This window comes from Mus musculus, chromosome 11 (genome assembly GCF_000001635.26).
Source record: "Mus musculus strain C57BL/6J chromosome 11, GRCm38.p6 C57BL/6J".
NCBI classification, from domain to species: Eukaryota; Metazoa; Chordata; class Mammalia; order Rodentia; family Muridae; genus Mus; species Mus musculus.
The window spans coordinates 70,584,357-70,603,406 of NC_000077.6; the positions used below are offsets into that span (position 1 = coordinate 70,584,357).

Below are 19,050 nucleotides of genomic sequence, written 5' to 3' on the forward strand. Positions count from 1 at the left end.
TGAAGAGGGGTCCTCTAGGGAGCCCTTCTCCATCCACTTCCTTTCCCCTAAGGATGTAACCTGTCCAGTGCTTTAGCTAGGGGCCTGCTTTCCACATTTAACCATTGGGGCTGAGAACAGGTTCTATTGCCTGCTTTCTGAGGTTGGGAGATGGAGACCCACTCAGCTCACCTGTTGAGAAGGCTGGTGTCTGTCTCTGCATTTCCTTTGGGTCCTTGGAGCTGTATGTCATCTCTGCTTAGGCATGAAGGCAGAGGTGATCTTGTGAGACTTTCTTGTATCTCCAAGCTCCCCAAAGCCCCTGGTTTCTCTCCTGCACACATGCTCATCTTGCTGTCTCTCTTTTGCACATCCTTAATTACTCCTATCTAGATGAAGGATGTGAAAGGCTGCCGTACTTTACCAGAACACTTGCCTCTCCTAACTTCTGCCTGAACTGAGAAAGGTGTGTGATCCTGGTGGCCCTTAAGTTGTTGGGAAACCCTGTTTGATGCTCCCCTGGTGGTGCTCCAGACACTCTCAATAATAGTGGTTTAAACTGGTAATCTGGTCGGGAATGGAACTGAAGGATGCATTTCAAAGTTGCATTTGCACAGTGCTCACACTTAAGTGTTAATGTTTGAAGTGGCTTTGAAGGAGCGATGAGTTTATGAGAGATCAAAAATTCCTTCCCTCAGGATATACCTACCCTCGCAGAGACTTGTGCCAGGGTGGGGAGATATCCAGGGGAACCCTGACCTGCTCTGGGGAGAAGAGGAGGGGGTTGGGGGAAGGACTGTGGGAGGGGGTGGCTGGGAGGGGGCAATGAGTGGGATGTAAAATGAATAAGTAATAAATAATAAATGTCCGTCTCCCAAGCTGTCTATTGGTGTTCTGCCACTGCCTTTATAACCCCCCAGCCCACCATGCTTTATATGGGCCTTCTAGATTACAGAAAGAGCTGAGGAAAACAGGCCCATTGTTCTCATTCAAGCAGGGATGCAGGAGCCTGCTCTAGCCTCTGAAATGGTACCAGATACACAGAGACTTCCAGGGTGAGCTGCCCAGCCTCTTGTTCATCTTAGAGCTCAAGTTTCCAATCTCTTCCTGCATAACCCCTGGTTCTTTGCTCCTCTGGTCTCTTCTGTGCTGTTGGTCATCACAGGGAACTCTGCTGGGAGTAAGGTTGGAGCGAGTCAGGGTGGGGGTTCCGGTCCTCCAGCCTCACAGCTGGCTAGCCAAGACTTGTCCGGTCCGCCCACACCCTGTGGCAGCTTTACCTCCTGGCCCAGTTCCCACGGGGCAGGGAGAGGTGAGGCACTGACTGCAGTGGCCTGCTGGGTACAGCTGAGTGAGTAATTACGGCTGGGCTTGAAGCCCACGTGAGACCAGTCCTTCTCTTGTTTCTAGTTGGCTTTCTTGTTTTGTCTTTAATGTTTCTTTCCTAAGGAATTCCTCTAGATTTTATGTTTCCAGATCTTTCTACCATGCTAGCAGCTTCTCTGGATTTAGTAATGAACCCTTACAGACAAGAATTTCTATAATTATAAGACTCCTGGATCAGCAAACAGGCTGATGTAGCATCCTATCCTATCCTATCCTGTCCTTCCCTGCACTTGCTTCCCAAGCCCTCTTAGCCTTTACAATGAATGTATCACCTGGAGCTAGCCCTCAGGCTACGTTATACAGTTTCCCAGAGGGAGAAAAAAAAGTATGTGATTTTGTTTAACAAGGTCTCACATAGCCCAGGCTGACCTTGAATGCATATAGCCAGTGATGGGCTTGAACTCATGGTCTTCCTGTCTCTGCCTCCCAGTGCTGGAACTGTGGGAGTAGACCACCGTACCCAACTCATACATAGAGTTTTACTGTCCATCCATTGTCCCAACCCCACCCTGGCCCCCTTTTGAGTAGGGGCTAACTTTGTAGATCAAGCTGGCCTTGAACTTAGATTGTTGTTGCTTGTGTCTACCTCCCTAGCGCTGGGATTCAAGGTATACAACAACATACATGGCCATATGTGGAAATGCTAACGTATGAGAGGAATGAGATGATAGATGCTTAGTCATAGAAGCACTAGTAAGAGGATGGGAGAGGCAGCCAGAGCCTGACTGTATGTGCTCACTGTACAGCAAAGTAGTTTTGCATATGCCACAAATTCAGAGCTGAAGGGAAGGCATTGCTGTTTCATTCTGGCACAAGTCTGGCCAGCCCTCATTCTGTGTATAACACCTAAGTGCTGTCTTCATCCTGTCCTTAAATGGCTCCTGTTCTACTGGGGAGGAGGAAACGTAATCCTGTGTAAGGTAGAATAGCAATGTGCTGTCCAGCTTGTTTGGTTGTAAGAGCTTACTCAGGGTAGGTCACATAAAGGGATGGCTGGTTCTGGAAGCAGCTGCATGCCTTTATACCTTAAATCCTGCCTCCACTACTTAACGGGCTGCCAGCCTTGAGCATGTTACACACCTCATGTTATGTGACAAAACTTTTAATTTACCCTCGATAGGGAGTCCACAACAGACCAAAGTACAGATACCACCAAAGTCCAACTTGGTGAACCAATGAGTTTTATTGGGGTTACTTACAGGAATATGGATGAGGGTTGCTTACAGGGACAGAAATAACTTAAGGACAGATTCATCACCAAGGCCCACCCCAGCGTTGGTGATGGCTCACAAAGCTGAGAGCCTAGAGCCCACTGCGCAGCAAGTTGGAGAGTGTCCTTTCCGAGTGACTCAGTGGATCTGACCCTCTTCCAGACAGCTAGCGTTCTGTTTTCTGGTTCTTCCAGGCAGCCTCAGAGTCTCCTTGGCAGCTTGGCTCCGTTTGTCTTTGAGGGACTCTCAGCTTTTATTCTTACTCTGGCAGGGAGGGGCTTCATGAATTTGGTCAGTTTCAGGGGACTTCCTAAAGTTATTTTGGGTTGTTTGTCTTCCTGTTTAAGGAGTTACATAACACCTTTATTGTGGCTTTTGAATTTACTGGGAAAGACCAAAGACTTAGATTCAGTTTAAATTTAAATTAAATGAATTTATTCTTACTGCTAACAGGATAGCAACCTTAGAGCCAAACAGTATGCTGAGCTAAAGGAAGTGTTTATAAAGGTGGAGCTCAAAGGTGGACTTTACAGTTATCTATGGAGTCCACAGCTGGGCAAGAAAATGGTGTTGCTCCTTCCCATTCTCTTCCCTGATATACAGTAATAAAACAACCATGCCATCCTCTAGCCGGCACAGGGGAGGTAAGTGTACATTTTTACCCAGGTCTGAGCTCTCTGGCGGAAGTGTCACTCATGACTGGGCTAGAGCAGTTTGTTAGGATTGGCTGTCACATCCCCATACCTTCACAGTCCAGATTGTCCGTGAGAATACTACAACTCTCTACTTTTCGGATGTGTCTGGGCATTACATTGGTTGCCTTGTGTAAAACAGTACAGTGCCTGTCTGTTAATATCAGCTCTTCTTGTTTATAACAAAAGTTTGCTTCCTTGCTCTGACTGGCTTTGAACTTGAGATCCTCCTGCCTCAGACTCCCAAGCGTTGGGATTGCAAACACACATTGCCTTGGAAGTCGATGTTTTTTACTAGGGGTCAGGAACCTTGTTGCAGTCTTGCTGAGCACCGGAACTGTAGCATATATGACTCCATGGAGCAGGAATGGTGCTGGACTTCAGGAACCAGCACAGGGAGGACGGCTGCAGTCTAACTTACTGCTGCAGCTCTCAGCCCCTGTGCTGTCCCTCCGTGTCTGCTTTGATATCCATGTACTCTGTTCCCTGACAGCTCCTGCCTTCCTTTACCTGAATCATAGTCCTGACTCCATTTTCTCTGTGTCATCTTCTCCCTTGGTTGGAATGCATAGGGGTAAGTTTGCCCTAGCTGGTATTTCCTCAGTCTTGGACTGGCAGTATCCAGTCAGGAACCCAGTTCCTCGGGTCTCACAGTCCCTTAAACAGCAGGAGCTGTGAACCAGGCAGAGTAGGCTTCAGGCCTTGGACTTGGATCCTGAGGTTGAGTCTTGGCTTCGTCCTTTTCTAGTTGTGTGTGACTCTGCCCTTCTTCCGTGTGAGGTGGTGACAGTTGTACCTCCCTCCAAGCCTTCTTAGGGGATTACAGTTCTACAGTGCTTGACCAGGAACAAAGCAAATGTTTACAATTACTTCTAGTGTGGCCTCAATTACAGCTTGGTGGCTAAGCATTTACACTGCTTTTCCAGAAGACCCAAGTTTCTAGCTCCTGAGTCATGTGGCTCACAACCACCTGTGAATCCAGGAGGATTGAATGCCTCTCACCTCTGTTGGGCCCTCTGGAATTGGAGTTACAGTTGTGAGCTACCGTGTAGGTTCTGGGAACCAAACCAGGTACCTCTACTAAGCCATCTCTGCCCCCCTAAATTGCCTAACTTTTAATCACATGAGTTATTATGGGGGTTTTGGTTTTGGTTTTGTTTTGTTTTCTGAGACAGGGCCTCATGTAGTCAAGGCTGCTTTCTTTCTGAGGATAGCCTTAAACTTATGATCCTCCTGCCTCCACCTCCCAAGTGCTGGGATGATAGGTGTGTGCCACCATGTTTTCTGTGTTTGACTTGGGACTTTTTGATTGTGTTGATCAGAAACACTTCCTGGGTCACTCAGTAGTAGAATAGTGTTTTTCAGGTAGACAGAATGGTGTGAATCATAATTGATTGAGCATCATGGTAGACAGTCTTAAGAGCAATTATTATTTTTGTTTGTGGTTTTGTTTTGTTTGTGGTTTTGTTTGAGACAGGGTTTTTCTGCATAGCCCTGGCTGTTCTGGAACTCACTCTATAGACCAGGCTGGCCTTGAACTCAGAGTTCTGCCACCCTCTGTCTTAAAGCCTGGCTAGGGTCATTATTTTTAGTAAGTCCTTTTTTTTTTTTTTTCTTTTTCTTTTTTGGTTTTTCGAGACAGGGTTTCTCTGTGTATTCCTGGCTGTCCTGGAACTCACTTTGTAGACCAGGCTGGCCTCAAACTCAGAAATCCGCCTGCCTCTGCCTCCCGAGTGCTGGGATTAAAGGCGTGTACCACCATGCCCGGCTAGTAAGTCCTTTTTAAAATATAATTCACGCAGCCTTTGAACGTATCTTACCTGGGTGTAACAAGTTCAAGGCCTCTGTCTCAAAAAAGTAAGTTGGTAACTTTAGAAAGTGCCTTTTAGTATATTCAAGATTTGTGTAATCATCACCCCATCTAGTTTCAGAACATTTTCATCAGCCCTAAATGAAATTGTTGTTATCAGCAGTCACTGTCCATCCACTTCCCTTCCTCGCTAAGCCCTTGGCAATTGCTTTCCACCTCTGGACTTGCCTCTTAGGATTACACATATAAGGGAGTCATAAAATGTGTGGCCTTCGGTCACCAGCCTTTTTCACAAACATATTTTTTCTTTTCTTTTAGCAGGGTTTCAAACTGTAGCTCAGTTTACCTTACATATAACCCTCTTGCCTCAGCTTCCCAAGTGAACGTTACAGTCATGAGCTGCCACACGTGGCTCATTAACATGTGTGCCAAGGTGTGTCTAGCTGCAGTACTCCGTCCCAGTGTTCTCAATAATGTGTCATTATTTTATTATGTAGATAGAATTATCGATTGACATTTGGTTAGTTCTGCTTTATGGCTTTTATGAACAATGCTGCTGTGGACATTCACACGCAGACTTCTAATTGCTTTTCAGGTATCTTGAGTGTGCATAATAGTGAATTCTGCATAACATTTGCAGAATTATTTCAGCTCCCTTTTTTTTTTTTTAAGGCAGGGTCTCACTGTGTAGCCCTGAGCTCACAGAGATCTTCTTACCTCTGCCTCCCCAGTGCTGGAATTAAAGGTGTGTGTAAATCCCTGGGTATGGAGTTGGCCGTGTAACTCTCTGTATAGCCCTGGCTGTCCTGGAACTCACTCTGTAGACCAGGCTGGCCTCGAACTCAGAAATCTACCTGCTTCTGCCTCCCAAGTGCTGGGATTAAAGGTGTGAGCCACCACTGCCCAGTTTAGGGTAAGCTTCTTGAGGGTCCTGGTAGTCCCTGTCCGAGGATCACCAAAAGGCCTGATGCCGGGCAGAGGTCCTGCCCAAGCGAGTCACATACAAAGGCAGTAATATGTGCCACTGTGTATCACTGTGGTTGGCTTAAATTGTTTTCCAAAGTGGCGAACCATTTCACACTCCTACATGCAATATGAGGGTTCCAGTTTCTTGATAGCTAGCCTTCACCAACATCTGAGATGGGCTTTGATTACAGCCATTCTGATGGGTGTGAACCGGTGTTTTGTGGCTTTTGTTTGCTTTCCCTAACGAGGAATGATGCTAAGCATCTCCTATATGTTTATTGGCTACTGCATATATTTTTAAAGAAACATCTCTTCAGATCCTTTGCTTATTTTCAATCTAATTAAATTTTTCATCTTTTTTGCTCTCAGTCTTACAGAAACAATAAGTACTGCCTGGGGTATGTGACTAATGTATACATACATCCATGTTAGTATATAACATTTAATTTGCATTTGTCTTAGTTACTGTCCTATGGCTGTGATTAAACACCATAACCAAAGCAAAGTGAAAGGAACTGTGTAAATTGGAGGCGTCCTTACAGAGACAGTACATGACCATCATGATGGGGAGTGTGGTACAGGCAGAGGAAGACAGATGGGGTCTGGCATGGGCTTTTGAAGCCCTCTTCCAGTAACAGCTCCTTCAACAAGGCCACTTCTCCTAATCCTTCTCAAACAATCTACCAATTGAGAAACAAGAATTCAAATATGAGCCTGTGGGGGCCATTTGCATTCAAACTAGCACATATGTATGTATGTATGTATGTATGTATGTATATGTATGTATGGGGGCGGTATGCCACTAAGTGGATGTCAGTAGAAAAACTAAGGAAAAGTTCTCCCTTTCCACTGTGTGGATCTGGGAATTAAATTCAGGTCATCAGGCTTGGTGGCAAGGCAAGTGTGTCTTTATCTACTGAGCCATAGACCAGGCTCCAGGAATAATTTTTTTAATGCTTAATTTTCTGGGAATTTCCTACAGTGTATTTTGGCCATATTCATTACTACCTCCAACTCCTCCTAGGTCCACCCCATCTCCCATCTCCCTACTTCTACATGGTCTTTTTTTTTTTTTTTAATGAGTGTTTTACCTGTGTATATATATACCAACTGCTTGCCTGGTGCCCTGGGAGGTTAGAAGAGGGCACCAGATCCCCTGTGGCTGGACTTACAGTTGTGCGCCAAAATATGGGTGCTGGGAATTGAAACCATACCCTGTTGAGACAGGGTCTCTCTATGTAGCCCTGGGTGTTCTGGAACTTGCTCTGTGTCCTCCTCTTTTTTTTTTTTTTTAATAGAAAACAAAACAACAATCAAAAATTGTCAATTTTAAAAATTAAAAAATTTCAAAGTCTAACTTGTGACTTGTGCCATTCAAATAAGGTCACACACTTAAAGAAAACTGACTGTTTCCTTGCCAGTAGCTCCTTGGCTGGGGTGGGAAACACAGTACCCACAACTCTATTCCCTGCTGGGCTTTTTTTGGCTTGAGTCCATGTAGGTCTTGTGCATGCTGTCACCATAATTGTGAATTCATATGTGTAACCATGCTGATGTATCTAGAAACCACAGTCTCCTTGTCACAGCCCCCTCGCCCTCAATGAACCTTAAGTTTGGGGTGGGGGTGGGGTTGTATGTGGTTTCTGAGCACTCTGCAGTTTCTTATTCTATTACTTTCTACAAGTTGACCAGTTGTGGGTCTCTGGGTTAATCATCATCTACTGCAAAAGAAGTTGCTCCACTGAGGGCTAAGAGAGACACTGATCTATGGACATAACGATTGGTCACTAGAAGTCTGTGCTGGAGTCTGTGCATGGTCATGCATGTGCTTTTGGGGACAGACATTAACATCATAGCTGTTATCTCTGTATCTCTTCACCTTACTTTTTGAGACAGTCTCTTCCTAAACCTGGAACTCACTGGTTAGCTAGACTGGATCGCCATCGAGCTCCAGAGACACTACTCCCCAGGATTTAAGGCATGTACTGCCAAGCCCACCTTTTTTGTGAGTGCTAGATAGCTAATTTAGGTCCTGATGCTTATGCGGCAAGTACTGAAACAGCTCCCTAAGCATCCCGCCCCTCTTTCTGAGAGATGTAGTAGAACCAATTTAAGCTTATCCCTGACTAGCTTTCATATAAAAGAGACTCAGACTATGGTTATTTTATTTGGCTTTGACAATACTGGTGGGTAACCCCTAATTTACCTTACTAGCTGCTGGCCTGACTGCCTCCCCAGGAGTGCTCCCAAATACTTGCTGTTTCTCCTGGCCATGTGCTCGAGGTACTTTACTTCCTGTGGCACTTTCTCCTCTCTCCTCCTTATTCTTCCTCCTCTGCTCTCCACCCCCAACCAAGTAACTCAAATCCCATCTGCCTCTAATGGCTGCAGTAATTGGATGAAGCCATTTTTATTTAACCAATAGTTTTAGATTAAAGAACAAGGTTTACACACCAAAAAGTTAGTCAACTTGAGAATTCATTGGTAGGCCTTCAGGTACAGAGTTTACCATTACCGTACAGAGCAACAGACCAAACCTCCACAAAGACAGTTATCCCTGAGCTCAATGTGTAGCTGATGATAACCTTGAACTTAGGTTCTTCCTGGCACTACTACTGGGGTGCTTGGATTCCAGGTGTGCATCACCACACTATATCTATCTATCTATATCTATATCCATACATACACACACACACATACATATGTGTATATATACATATACATACATACATTATACATATACATATACATACACACACACACACACACACACACACACACATATATATATATATATATATATATATATATGCATGCATTCTGGGGATCACACCCGGGGCCTGCATGTAGGCATGCGTTGTGTGCTGCACCATCTGAGCTACACTGCTGCTTAGCTTTTTACTTGCTCTATTATCTGGGGGTATAGATGGCTCAGTCTAGTCTCTGACTCATTCTCCTGCATTGGTCTCCGTGGAAGCTAAGGCTAGAGATGTGTGCCACCGTGGGTAGGTCCACACTCTAAGTGGAGCCAAGGCCACTGAATATTACTGAACTTTCATCTTCAAAGGTATGTGTATGTTTTAAAATGATTGTGAGCCACCATGTGGGTGCTGAAACCTGAACTCAACCCAGCTCTAGGAGCAGCTAGTGCTCTTAACTCTAAGCCATCTCTCCAGGCTCTCATCTTTTAAAAAATTATGCATTTATTATTTGTGTATAGGTATGATGTGTGTTGTGGAGGTCAGAGGATGATAACTTTGTGAAGACGGTCTTCTTCCATGTCTATGTGGGCAAAAGGCTATGCAACACACATCTCTTCCTGCTTAGCTGTCTCCTTGACTTTAGCAGATCTCAGGATTTACCCCCTCTCCTGGGCTTTAGTATCCTTTCCTCCTTGGGTAGCTGGCTAGATTAGAACTGGGAAGAAGCTCAGAAGGACGACAGCGCTCCTTACAAAGCAGTGCCAGGCCAGCTAGGGCCACCTGAGGTCTTCCAGGAGCACTGTAGCCCTCACAGAGGCTCTTCACCTTTGAAGAGGGTCACCAAGGACAGATAATATTTGAAGGGTTATATTTGCTGTCTAATCAGTGTACAAATTGAACCTAAATTCTTGGGTATCAGAGTACTCTTAATCATTTGGTATGCATCGAGAGAATTGGTGACCATTGGGTTTTGTCACTACTACAAAGCAAAGAACAATAGTGTACTTACTCAGAAATGAAACCCTACATACTCCTGATCTGGGAATATCACTCAAGAGATGGGACATCTACCTGACAAATTCCAGAGAAAAGGGAGCCACAACAGCAAAGCCTACAGACCCACACACACAAAAAAAATGTTATTTAAACTCAATTCCTTTTGTCTCCCATTTTGTCTTTTTCCTATCCATGGGCATGAGAGATCTGTCTACTCTGAGAACCTTGTCTGACCCTCGGCCTTTTTGAGGTGTCATTTGATTTCCTTCTTCCGCTCTCAGGCTGTTACTGGAAGGGTGCTCCCGAGCCCTGACTTCCTCAGCCCTCCCGCTTCCTCCAGCCCCACTCTCCGCTTTCCGCTCCCACAATGCAGTTCCCGTGGAGCTTCTCCCTAGTCACTTAGAGGCTGAGGCATCGGGTCTCTGCAGTGTCTCTGACTGCTCTGTCTTGCCTCCTCATCCTCCACAACTGCCCATCCTCCAGTGTCCTGTGGTCCTCAGGGCAGCCTTGGCTTCTTTTGGCCTACCTTCCTGTGCTCCTTCTCCTCATACTTTGTCACCAACTCTCACTCCCGAGTGTCTCTGCCACTTCATCAGACCCTTGTTTTGAACTGCTTGATAGACGTGTGCTCCCACGCTTCCTGACTTCTCAAACTTAGTGTCTTAACCGCACACTGCTGCTCAGCAGGGCATGCAGGCACTCTTTATTCCTTTCCTTATCTGTGGTTGGAAACTTACCCAGCCTCCAAAACCCCCAAGGTTTGTCTCCTCTAGAGCCAATTGGATATTCTGAATTCGAGTTGTGGTAAATGGCGCTTACGATGGCATATTACTCTGCCTTTAGCAAGCCACCTTAGTCAGAAAAATCATGCCTGCCTGTCTGTCTTTTTTCCTGTCTCCTTCGGCTGAAAGAACTGAAGTTGGATTCAAGAAAAGGCCTCCCTAAAGTCAGTATCAAGAGACTAAGAGTGGACGAGCTCACCGTTCGGGAAGGGTTGTATTCTCTTTGACCCTGCACAGCTAGAACTACAGCTAGACAATATGACTTCATATTGCTTGTAGCTGTTAAGTTCAGGCAGACCTCATTTGCCGCCATCCCCAACTGGTGGCAACAGTGTTCCATCTGCATCCCCAACTGGTGGCAACAGTGCTCCCATCTGCATCCCCAACTGGTGGCAACAGTGCTCCCTTTTCCTTTGAGTCCTGTTAAAGATGTATTTGATAGATTGGTTTCATAAGATTCATTCAGTACAACTGGATGTTCTTATTTTCAGAAATCCTGTATTGACTCTATATTGGAGTTTTAAGTTATATGCAGTTAGGATGTTTAGCACAGAGACATCAGGAAAGGCTGAGTTCTGTTTCCCAGGACCCACATGGTAGATAGAGAAAGCAGACCTTTCCAAGTCGTCCTCCCTCCACACTCTGTAGCAAGTCAGTTATTCCGACTTACTCAGCAGTGAGGAGGAGCTCCCGTGTCAAGGAAGGTAGAAGGCAAGGACGGTCGTCATGCCATGCATACACCTTTTTCCTTTTCCTTTTTGTCACTTGTGAAAGTAAAGTGATTGACTGTTGACATGAGATTTATAATCACGGATTAGGAGGAGGCTCCTTCATTGCTGTGAGATTCTCTTGGGGAGGATGGGGTACATGTTTCAGGCTGCTGAGTGCCAGGTCCGTTGACATGCTGGACAGATTTGGAGAACAAGTAGAACTCAGGCACTTCCTCCAGGGAGTTTCCCAGCAAGTAAATATGTAATCACAATGCCTTGTGATCTCTGCTGTGAGGGAACCAGGGTGTGTTTCTGCCCTCTACTTCCTCTCTGAGAAGATGGACAAAGTGCAGTACACACATTCCTGAAAACCCTGGGCAGGGGGTCTTAGGGTGTCTGTGCCCAGACCCTGTCCCTGTAGATTTCTTCAGCACAACAGGATGTTTTTACTTTCAGAAATCCTATATTGGCTCTTAAAGTCAGGGAGAGGGAACTTTTAGGTTATATGCTGTTAGGATGCTCAGCTCTGAGACTTTACGTGTTGCCTGGAGAGTTGACACCACATTGGTGTCCTTGGTCTCTGCAGGGATTGGGCCAGACCTATTCTTTGTGCAGAATGATACTGGGGGGCCAGCTTGCAGCCACACCTCCTGCCTGGAGGGTTTGGGTTGGCCTTAGGGTAGGGTAGCAGATGTGCCTATGAGACCAGGCCGCCTGCTCTAAGCCAGCAGGAGGAGGGGATCTTTAGAAGCTTTGTTCACTCTCTGGGCTTTCTCCTGGCACTGCATGGCTCGGAACAGGAGGAAGGGCAGAGTTCAGTGTGGCAGTGAGAGGCCCTTTCTCTCTCCTTTTGTGGAGGATACTTCACATGTCCCAAACACTTCGTGTCTTACTGGAGGCCCTTATTTTAAAGAACTAGGGAGGGGAGACCAAAGGACGGTGCCTCCTGTGCCCTGGCTCATCTCTGTCCCTGCCTCCATTTTTAAATTTTTATTTCACATGTAGTGTTTTGCCTGCATGTATGGCTGTGTGAAGGTGAGGGAATTGGAGGGTATCTGGAACTAGAATTACAGACAGTTGTGAGCTGCCACGCAGGTGCTAGGAATTGAAACCAGGCCTTTGAAAGAGCAGCCAGTGCTCATAACTGCTGAACCATCTCTTAATAGCAATAATACTAAACTCTTATTCAAACACACTGCCAGCCTGGGCTGTTGTGGGCACACAGCAGTGCATTGTGGGCATTACCTCACTGAAAGTTTAGCCCAGGCCAGGGATGTGTTTGGGCACCCTCACTTGCAGTTGGGAATACAGATACATAGCCATAGGTCAGTGAGTTGGGAATCAAGAGCATGCCTTTGAAAAGCCCTCTGGGCTATGACTACCATGTTCCCTCCTGACTCTAGAATAGAATTAACTCTGAACTATCCAGAGAAAACCCATCTAACCATTAGGGTTCGCCACAGTCCCCTAAGTGATCGTCTTCTCTGTCACTCTTATCCTGGTTGACACCTTCATCCCCTCCAGCATCACAGCCCTTGCTGAAGTGATGACATCTTGTTCTTTCTTCTCCCTCCCAGGACCCTGCAGGAATCTTTGAGCTGGTGGAGGTGGTTGGCAATGGAACCTATGGACAGGTATACAAGGTGAGACATTACAGAATAGACCCTTCAAACCTGAGGGCCGCTTTAGAGGAATGGAGGAAGGTGAGTCCCAGGTCTGGCGATCTGAGGGAAGCTTCAGGAGATGAAAGAGGCTGGGGACCCCTCAGAAGGAGGAACGCACAGTCCAGCAACAGAAAGAAGGAGGAGGATATCTCTGTGTGTAGAAGTGCCTTGGGTGTGGCAGGAACCAGTCTGCAGCTGGTGGTTGTGGATAGAGGAAGCAGGAAGAGCACGTGGGGACATGGGTGTCAGGGCTCACCTGGAAATTCAGAGATCATACCAGAACTGTGGGTTGGCACCTCCCAAGCTTACAAGGAGACTTGGGGTTGTCAGGACCTCACTGGTGGCCTGCAGAGAGGAAGCGGCTTTGTCGGCCTCCTGCTGCTGCTCACGTCAAGGAGCCAGCAGAACCCAACCCTCCTGCTTCTGAGCTGCTTCTCCTCCCCACAGAAGTGGCATCTCCTCTGCCTCTGATTAGCTTTTTCAGCTTGGCCAGCTCAGCCCTCTCAAGTAGCCAGGCCTCCTCCCTTACATAAAGTGGCCACATCGGTGAGGGGGGGTTAGGTGGGTGCTACTCCCAGGAACATTTAGTCTGCTTCCTCATCTCAAGATAGCTCCTGATGTGTCCACCGATGCCCCTGCCTGCCTGGGTCTCCTGGTCGCTGGGACTACTAGCCTCTCACCTACCCCTTTCCCTTCGTAAGCAGGAGCTGTGGGGGGACCATGCACAGCTCCTGCTGAGTCCTGTCCATCCACATAGCTGTGTTTCTCTGGCTACCGAAGACAAGACTCGGGGTAGCAATACCCGTGTCCCTTCCTGTGAACAGGAAGCCTGCGACTTTCTTGTTCAAGTTATTGACTTTTTTTAAAAAAAATATTTATTTATGGTGTGTGTGTTCTGTCTTCACACACACCAGAAGAGAGAATCAGATCCTATTACAGATGGTTGTGAGCCACCGTGTGGGTACTAGGAATTGAACTCAAGACCCCTGGAAGAGCAGTCAGTACTCTTAGCTGCTGAGCCACCTCTCCAGCCCCCCACTGGTGGTTCTTAGAAAGATCTCAGGAGGGCTGGTGGGTGGGGTAGGAATTGAGGCAGAGAAGCTCTGGCACAGCACAGACACACCACTAAGATGGTGTCCCCTTTGTTTGCCTAAGCTCAGCAGTGTGGCTATAATTTCCCTGATAACATAAAACACCTTGGGCATAAGATTGATCCAGGGAAAGGCTTCCTATCTAGAATGGCTGGGCCAGGAAAGCACCAGACATTTTACCTGACATAGATGAAGGAAAGGGTTAGCCTTTACTCTAACTTTCAGTCTGGTGAAAATACCCACTAGGGAGGGTGGAACTGAACGGTGCATCTGTCCTGCACCTCACGTGTCGTATGGGGACCTTCATCTGTATCGCCTAGAAACGCCCGGGCAGTTTCCCCTCACTGTGCTGGCTCAGGAGCTCCCTCTCTGCCACACGGAAGGTGCATTCTAAGATAGAAAAACACTTTTTCCAGAATCAGTTCCTCTTCCTTATTTTACTAAGTGAGCATATACCTAGACCCCTCCACACCCTCCACACTGGACTGTCTTGCAGGGGCGGCACGTCAAGACTGGGCAGCTGGCTGCCATTAAGGTCATGGATGTCACAGAGGTAGGAAGTGGAGCTGGGAAGGATGGGGCTGGCATCAAAAAAGGATCTATAGGAGCTCAGGCCTCACCTCCGTTTGCCTAGGATGAGGAGGAAGAGATCAAACAGGAAATCAACATGTTAAAGAAGTACTCTCACCATCGCAATATTGCCACCTACTATGGGGCCTTTATCAAGAAGAGCCCTCCTGGGAACGATGACCAGCTCTGGGTAAGAAGTGCCCTCCCTGCCCCTCCTGTGGGGCAGGGCCAGTGTCTGTTCTGACAGCCCTGCCTTCACTGGATCTAAAGGAACCTCATGACTCACTGCACTCTTCATTTAGTCTTGTATACCCAGTGTCTCGTCCTCGGTGTATCTAGTGATACGCTCCATCCTTCATTACCCTAGCTAGTCAGCAAGCATTTCTGAATCAGGAAGCAAGAACCTTGGCCATGGCCAGAAGACAGGGATGAGGGTGGGGGGAGCTTAGTCTGTAAGTTCTTGTGCCTTTGGATACAATATTGTGAAAGCCATAGAATCAAAGTATCTGTGGGAAACAACAGGACTCAGACCCATCCTGGCAGTGCACAGCCCTTCTGGGTGATGGTTTGAACCAAAGCCTACCCAGATACCTCCTGGCCCAGAAAATACCTAAGAGTCATTCTCTCCCTAACTTGAACGTCAGTGCCACTGAGTTTCCAGCTTCACCCTTTGTGGTGCAGGGCCCATACTTAAGGGACGAGCTGCTAGGGACATCATGTGGCTATCGGGACAACATGTCAGGCCTCATTCCCTGGAAGCACACTAGACTTCAGATATTCAGTAAGCGTCTTCTGAATACCCTGCAAAGATGAGCATGACACATGGTTGCAGCCTCAGTGGCCCCAAGGATTTGGGGAGCACGTCACACACCAGATTGTACCTAGACCACTGAGGACTGGGAGCTAGGCAATAGTGGCCAAATGCTTTCTTGTTGTGTATGGGGTACTGGGCCTCTGTGTACTCCACCCACTGTGTTCTGTTGTCCTAGTGGTGGGACATATGGCAGGTACTTTAATTACATAGCAAATATACCAGTCCCAAGCAGCCCTTTCCTAAATTAGATGTCAACTTTAGTGAAACAGTTGGAAGAAATTGCTCCTGAGCTGCCTCCAGCAGCACACTGAGCAGGACCAGTGAGCTTCCCTAGCCATCTCAGCCCCCTTACCTGAGTCAAAGAGGTTGGGCTTTTTCTGGAAGGGTCCAAATAGTAAGTGCTTCAGTCACATGGTCACATTTGCTGTTACCACTACTCACTTGTGCTCACACCCTGAAAGCAATAAGAACACATGAACAGCCGACCATGGCTAGCCAAGCAGAGGGGCTCACACCTAGTCCCAGCACTCAGGAGGCTGAGGGCAGGAGGAGCGTGTGTGTAAGGCTACTCTGTGGAAAGACCCTCATTCAAACAGACCTGAAATGAGTGTGCCTGAATCTCAAATTTATGTTTAGGTTATTAAAATTCCCTATTATTCTCATTTGTCATGAAATTGTATTATTTGGGGTTCACCCCCCCAATCATTAAACATTGTGAACACAGGCTGAGGAGGTAGCTCAGCTGCCTTTCAAGTGTGGGGACATGAACTTGGATCCTAAGAACACACAAAGAGCAGATCTTGGCAGTAGCTGTTTTTACCCAATGATGGTGAAATGGAACATAGACTGGGACCAGCTAGTCTAGCCTGCTTGTTGATCTCTCGCCCTCGAGCGCTCGTGCGCTCTCTCTGTCTCTCTCTGTTTCTCTCTCTCTGTGTGTCTCTCTCTCTTTCTCTTTCTCTCTTTCTCTCTCTCTCTCTCTCTCTCTCTCTCTCTCTCTCTCTCACACACACACACACACACACACACACACAAGTGGGGGAATGGTATACCATTATCCATTGATTCGGGCTGAGTGTAGCTCACCTAGTACCTTGAAGGCAATCCCTAACACCCCATGTATACACAAAGGTAACTTACCAGGAGCTAGATGGTGCTGGTGCACGCCGATAATCCCAGCACTCAGGAGGCAGAGGTGGATGTATCTCTTGAGTTCAGGGCCAGCCTTGTCTATATAATGAGTTCCAGTTAGAGCTATGTCTCAAAACAAAACCAAAAAACTTTTAAGGGCTGGTGAGATGGCTCAGTGGGTAAGAGCACCCGACTGCTCTTCCAAAGGTCAGGAGTTCAAATCCCAGCAACCACATGGTGGCTCACAACCATCTCTGACTCCCTCTTCTGGAGTGTCTGAGGACAGCTACAGTGTACTTACACATAATAAATAAATAAATAAATAAATAAATAAATCTTTAAAAAAAAAACTTTTAGAAAGCAAAAACACACAAACAAAACAAGATTCTTTGGCACCTGTACTTGCCAGCCCCTGCTGTAGAGCAGTAGTTCTAAGCCAGTTTGGGATTCTAGGGAAAATATGATTAAAGCACTAGACACTTCAAGGGAAATGAGATAGCCTGTATCACTGTGTTGACAGTTTGGGGGATTTTTTTCATTCTTTATACTACCAGTTCCTCTTCAAGTGTGTGCCTTCTCTGCGACCTCAGAGGAGTCCTGTGGTTTCTAAGGGATCATCTAGCCCCTGCTGTCTGACTCACACCAGTCTGGTCCCCAAACCTCTGGTCTTGCTCCAGGAGTCCGGGTGGGGGCAGAGGCCTTGCCTGACAGGTATTTTTCTTCCTGATTGTTGCCTTGGACCTGGGACCATAGCTGGTGATGGAGTTCTGCGGTGCTGGTTCAGTGACCGACCTGGTAAAGAACACAAAAGGGAACGCACTGAAGGAGGATTGCATTGCTTACATCTGCAGGGAGATTCTCAGGGTGAGCTTGGAGCCCCTTCCCATCCCTTCCCGCATGCCACTACGCCGATGCATTCTGCATGCATGTGCACACACACACACCCAAGGCAACTCTGCCTGTACTCAGGCTGTGGGTGGGTAAGGTCTGTACCTCAGCTTCACTCTGAATGGACTAAGAGCTAACCTCCCCTCAGTCTCCTTCCACCTTCCTGCTCTTTCCCACCCACTCCACTTCAGCTGATTTGTCCCACTTCTTTGTTCCAGGGTCTTGCCCATCTCCATGCCCACAAGGTGATCCACAGAGATATCAAGGGACAAAATGTGCTGCTGACAGAGAATGCTGAAGTCAAGCTAGGTACTACGGATCCTTCTGAGGCCCTGTCACTGTCAGGACAGAGAACAAGGTCCCTTTCCTCAGCTGTCTGGCTTAGGTCCAACTGCATGTTCGTGAAGAGGCCTGTTCCCTGTCCCCACCACCCACCCTGAGAGTCTTGCCTCCTGCTGAAAATCCTGAGAGATTTTTTTGCCTGCTACCCCACAGAGGGCAGCTGCCCAGCATCCTTCAGTGGGAGATAGGGGATTGAGTCTCTCTTCCCTGGGATGCTGTGCTTTAAGCCCCAAGATCCAGGAAGATTGGGTCAGGTTCTTCAAGACCTTGAAGGGTGGAAGAGGCTTTGCGGTTTCTTAGTGGTGTGAGGTCTGGGCCTCAGGTTTCAGGCTGGGGGCATGAGTGCACGTAGTGGAGTGAAGTAGAATGAGGGGACTTTTCATGCTCACCCCTCCCCATGTTCACCCCTGCTCACCCCTCCCCATGCTCTCCCCTCCCCACCCCTCCCCATGCTCTCCCTTCCCCATGCTCTCCCCTCCCCATGCACACCCCTCCCCATGCTCTCCCCTCCTCTCCCCATGCTCTCCCCTCCCCATGCTCATCCCTCCCCATGCATACCCCTTCCCATGCTCTCCCCTCCTCATGCTTACAGTGGATTTTGGGGTGAGTGCTCAGCTGGACCGCACTGTGGGCAGGCGGAACACTTTCATTGGAACCCCATACTGGATGGCTCCAGAAGTCATTGCCTGTGACGAGAACCCCGATGCCACCTATGACTACAGGGTATGACATGGACAGCAGAAACACTGGGGCTCCTGGGGTTAGGAAGGAGGTGGGGGGAGTGCATAGATTAAAAGTTTGGGGACATGAACCAGGTAAGGGAAGTGACATGAGAGGAGTGAAGAGAGAAACTATGGATGTAGCTAGGCCTGGGTAGCTAAAAACTGGAGGACCACAGCTTGAAGCCCTCCAGGACTTCCTAGCAATACCCTGTTACAAATAAACTAAACTAAGACCTAACCTTCTACAGAGGAAATGTTTATACTGGAAAGTGGAATGATTTCTAGGAATGGGATGGGGGGGGGGGTAAGGATATGGTAGGTTTGTGTGGAATGCTGGGTGAAGGGAGTTACTATGTAATACTGTCAGGAAGGTGTGTGGGGTCCTGGGTGAAGGAATACTATGCAGTATTGTCAGGAACATTCATACCTGTCCCTTCTTTCCCTTCTTTTAGAGTGACATTTGGTCTCTAGGAATCACAGCCATTGAAATGGCAGAGGGAGCCCCCCGTAAGTACTGCTTTTGTCTTGGGGTAGGATAGGATAGAAGGGAGGGCAAAGGAGTGGATGTGGGAGGAGGTGGCTCCAAAGGTCATG

At 47.4% G+C, this 19,050-nt stretch overlaps 1 protein-coding gene and 1 long non-coding RNA gene across 15 annotated transcripts in view; one reads left to right on the top strand and one right to left on the bottom strand.

Annotated features, from left to right (window-relative positions):
- The window catches only part of Mink1 (misshapen-like kinase 1 (zebrafish)), a 52,903-nt gene that overhangs the window by 22,777 nt on the left and 11,076 nt on the right, over window positions 1-19,050 (top strand). For 13 of the 14 annotated variants that reach the window (XR_388490.4, XM_006533677.3, XM_006533678.3 and 10 more), the window contains exons 2-8: window positions 12,812-12,877; window positions 14,486-14,542; window positions 14,624-14,749; window positions 17,258-17,368; window positions 17,611-17,701; window positions 18,327-18,457; window positions 18,909-18,963. Coding sequence is in view for 12 of the 14 variants with exons in the window: in XM_006533677.3 (XP_006533740.1) it covers window positions 12,812-12,877; window positions 14,486-14,542; window positions 14,624-14,749; window positions 17,258-17,368; window positions 17,611-17,701; window positions 18,327-18,457; window positions 18,909-18,963 (637 nt within the window). In the remaining 2 variants the exon portion in view is untranslated. Of the gene's footprint in view, window positions 1-12,805; window positions 12,878-14,485; window positions 14,543-14,623; window positions 14,750-17,257; window positions 17,369-17,610; window positions 17,702-18,326; window positions 18,458-18,908; window positions 18,964-19,050 lie in introns of those variants that run through there. The other variant, XM_030246118.1, reaches the window with a different exon arrangement.
- Window positions 11,003-16,615, bottom strand: Gm51905. The gene is made up of 3 exons (XR_003949711.1): window positions 16,514-16,615; window positions 15,726-15,827; window positions 11,003-13,243 (listed from the first exon to the last, which is right to left on the bottom strand). It is a non-coding gene; the product is annotated as a predicted gene, 51905 (long non-coding RNA).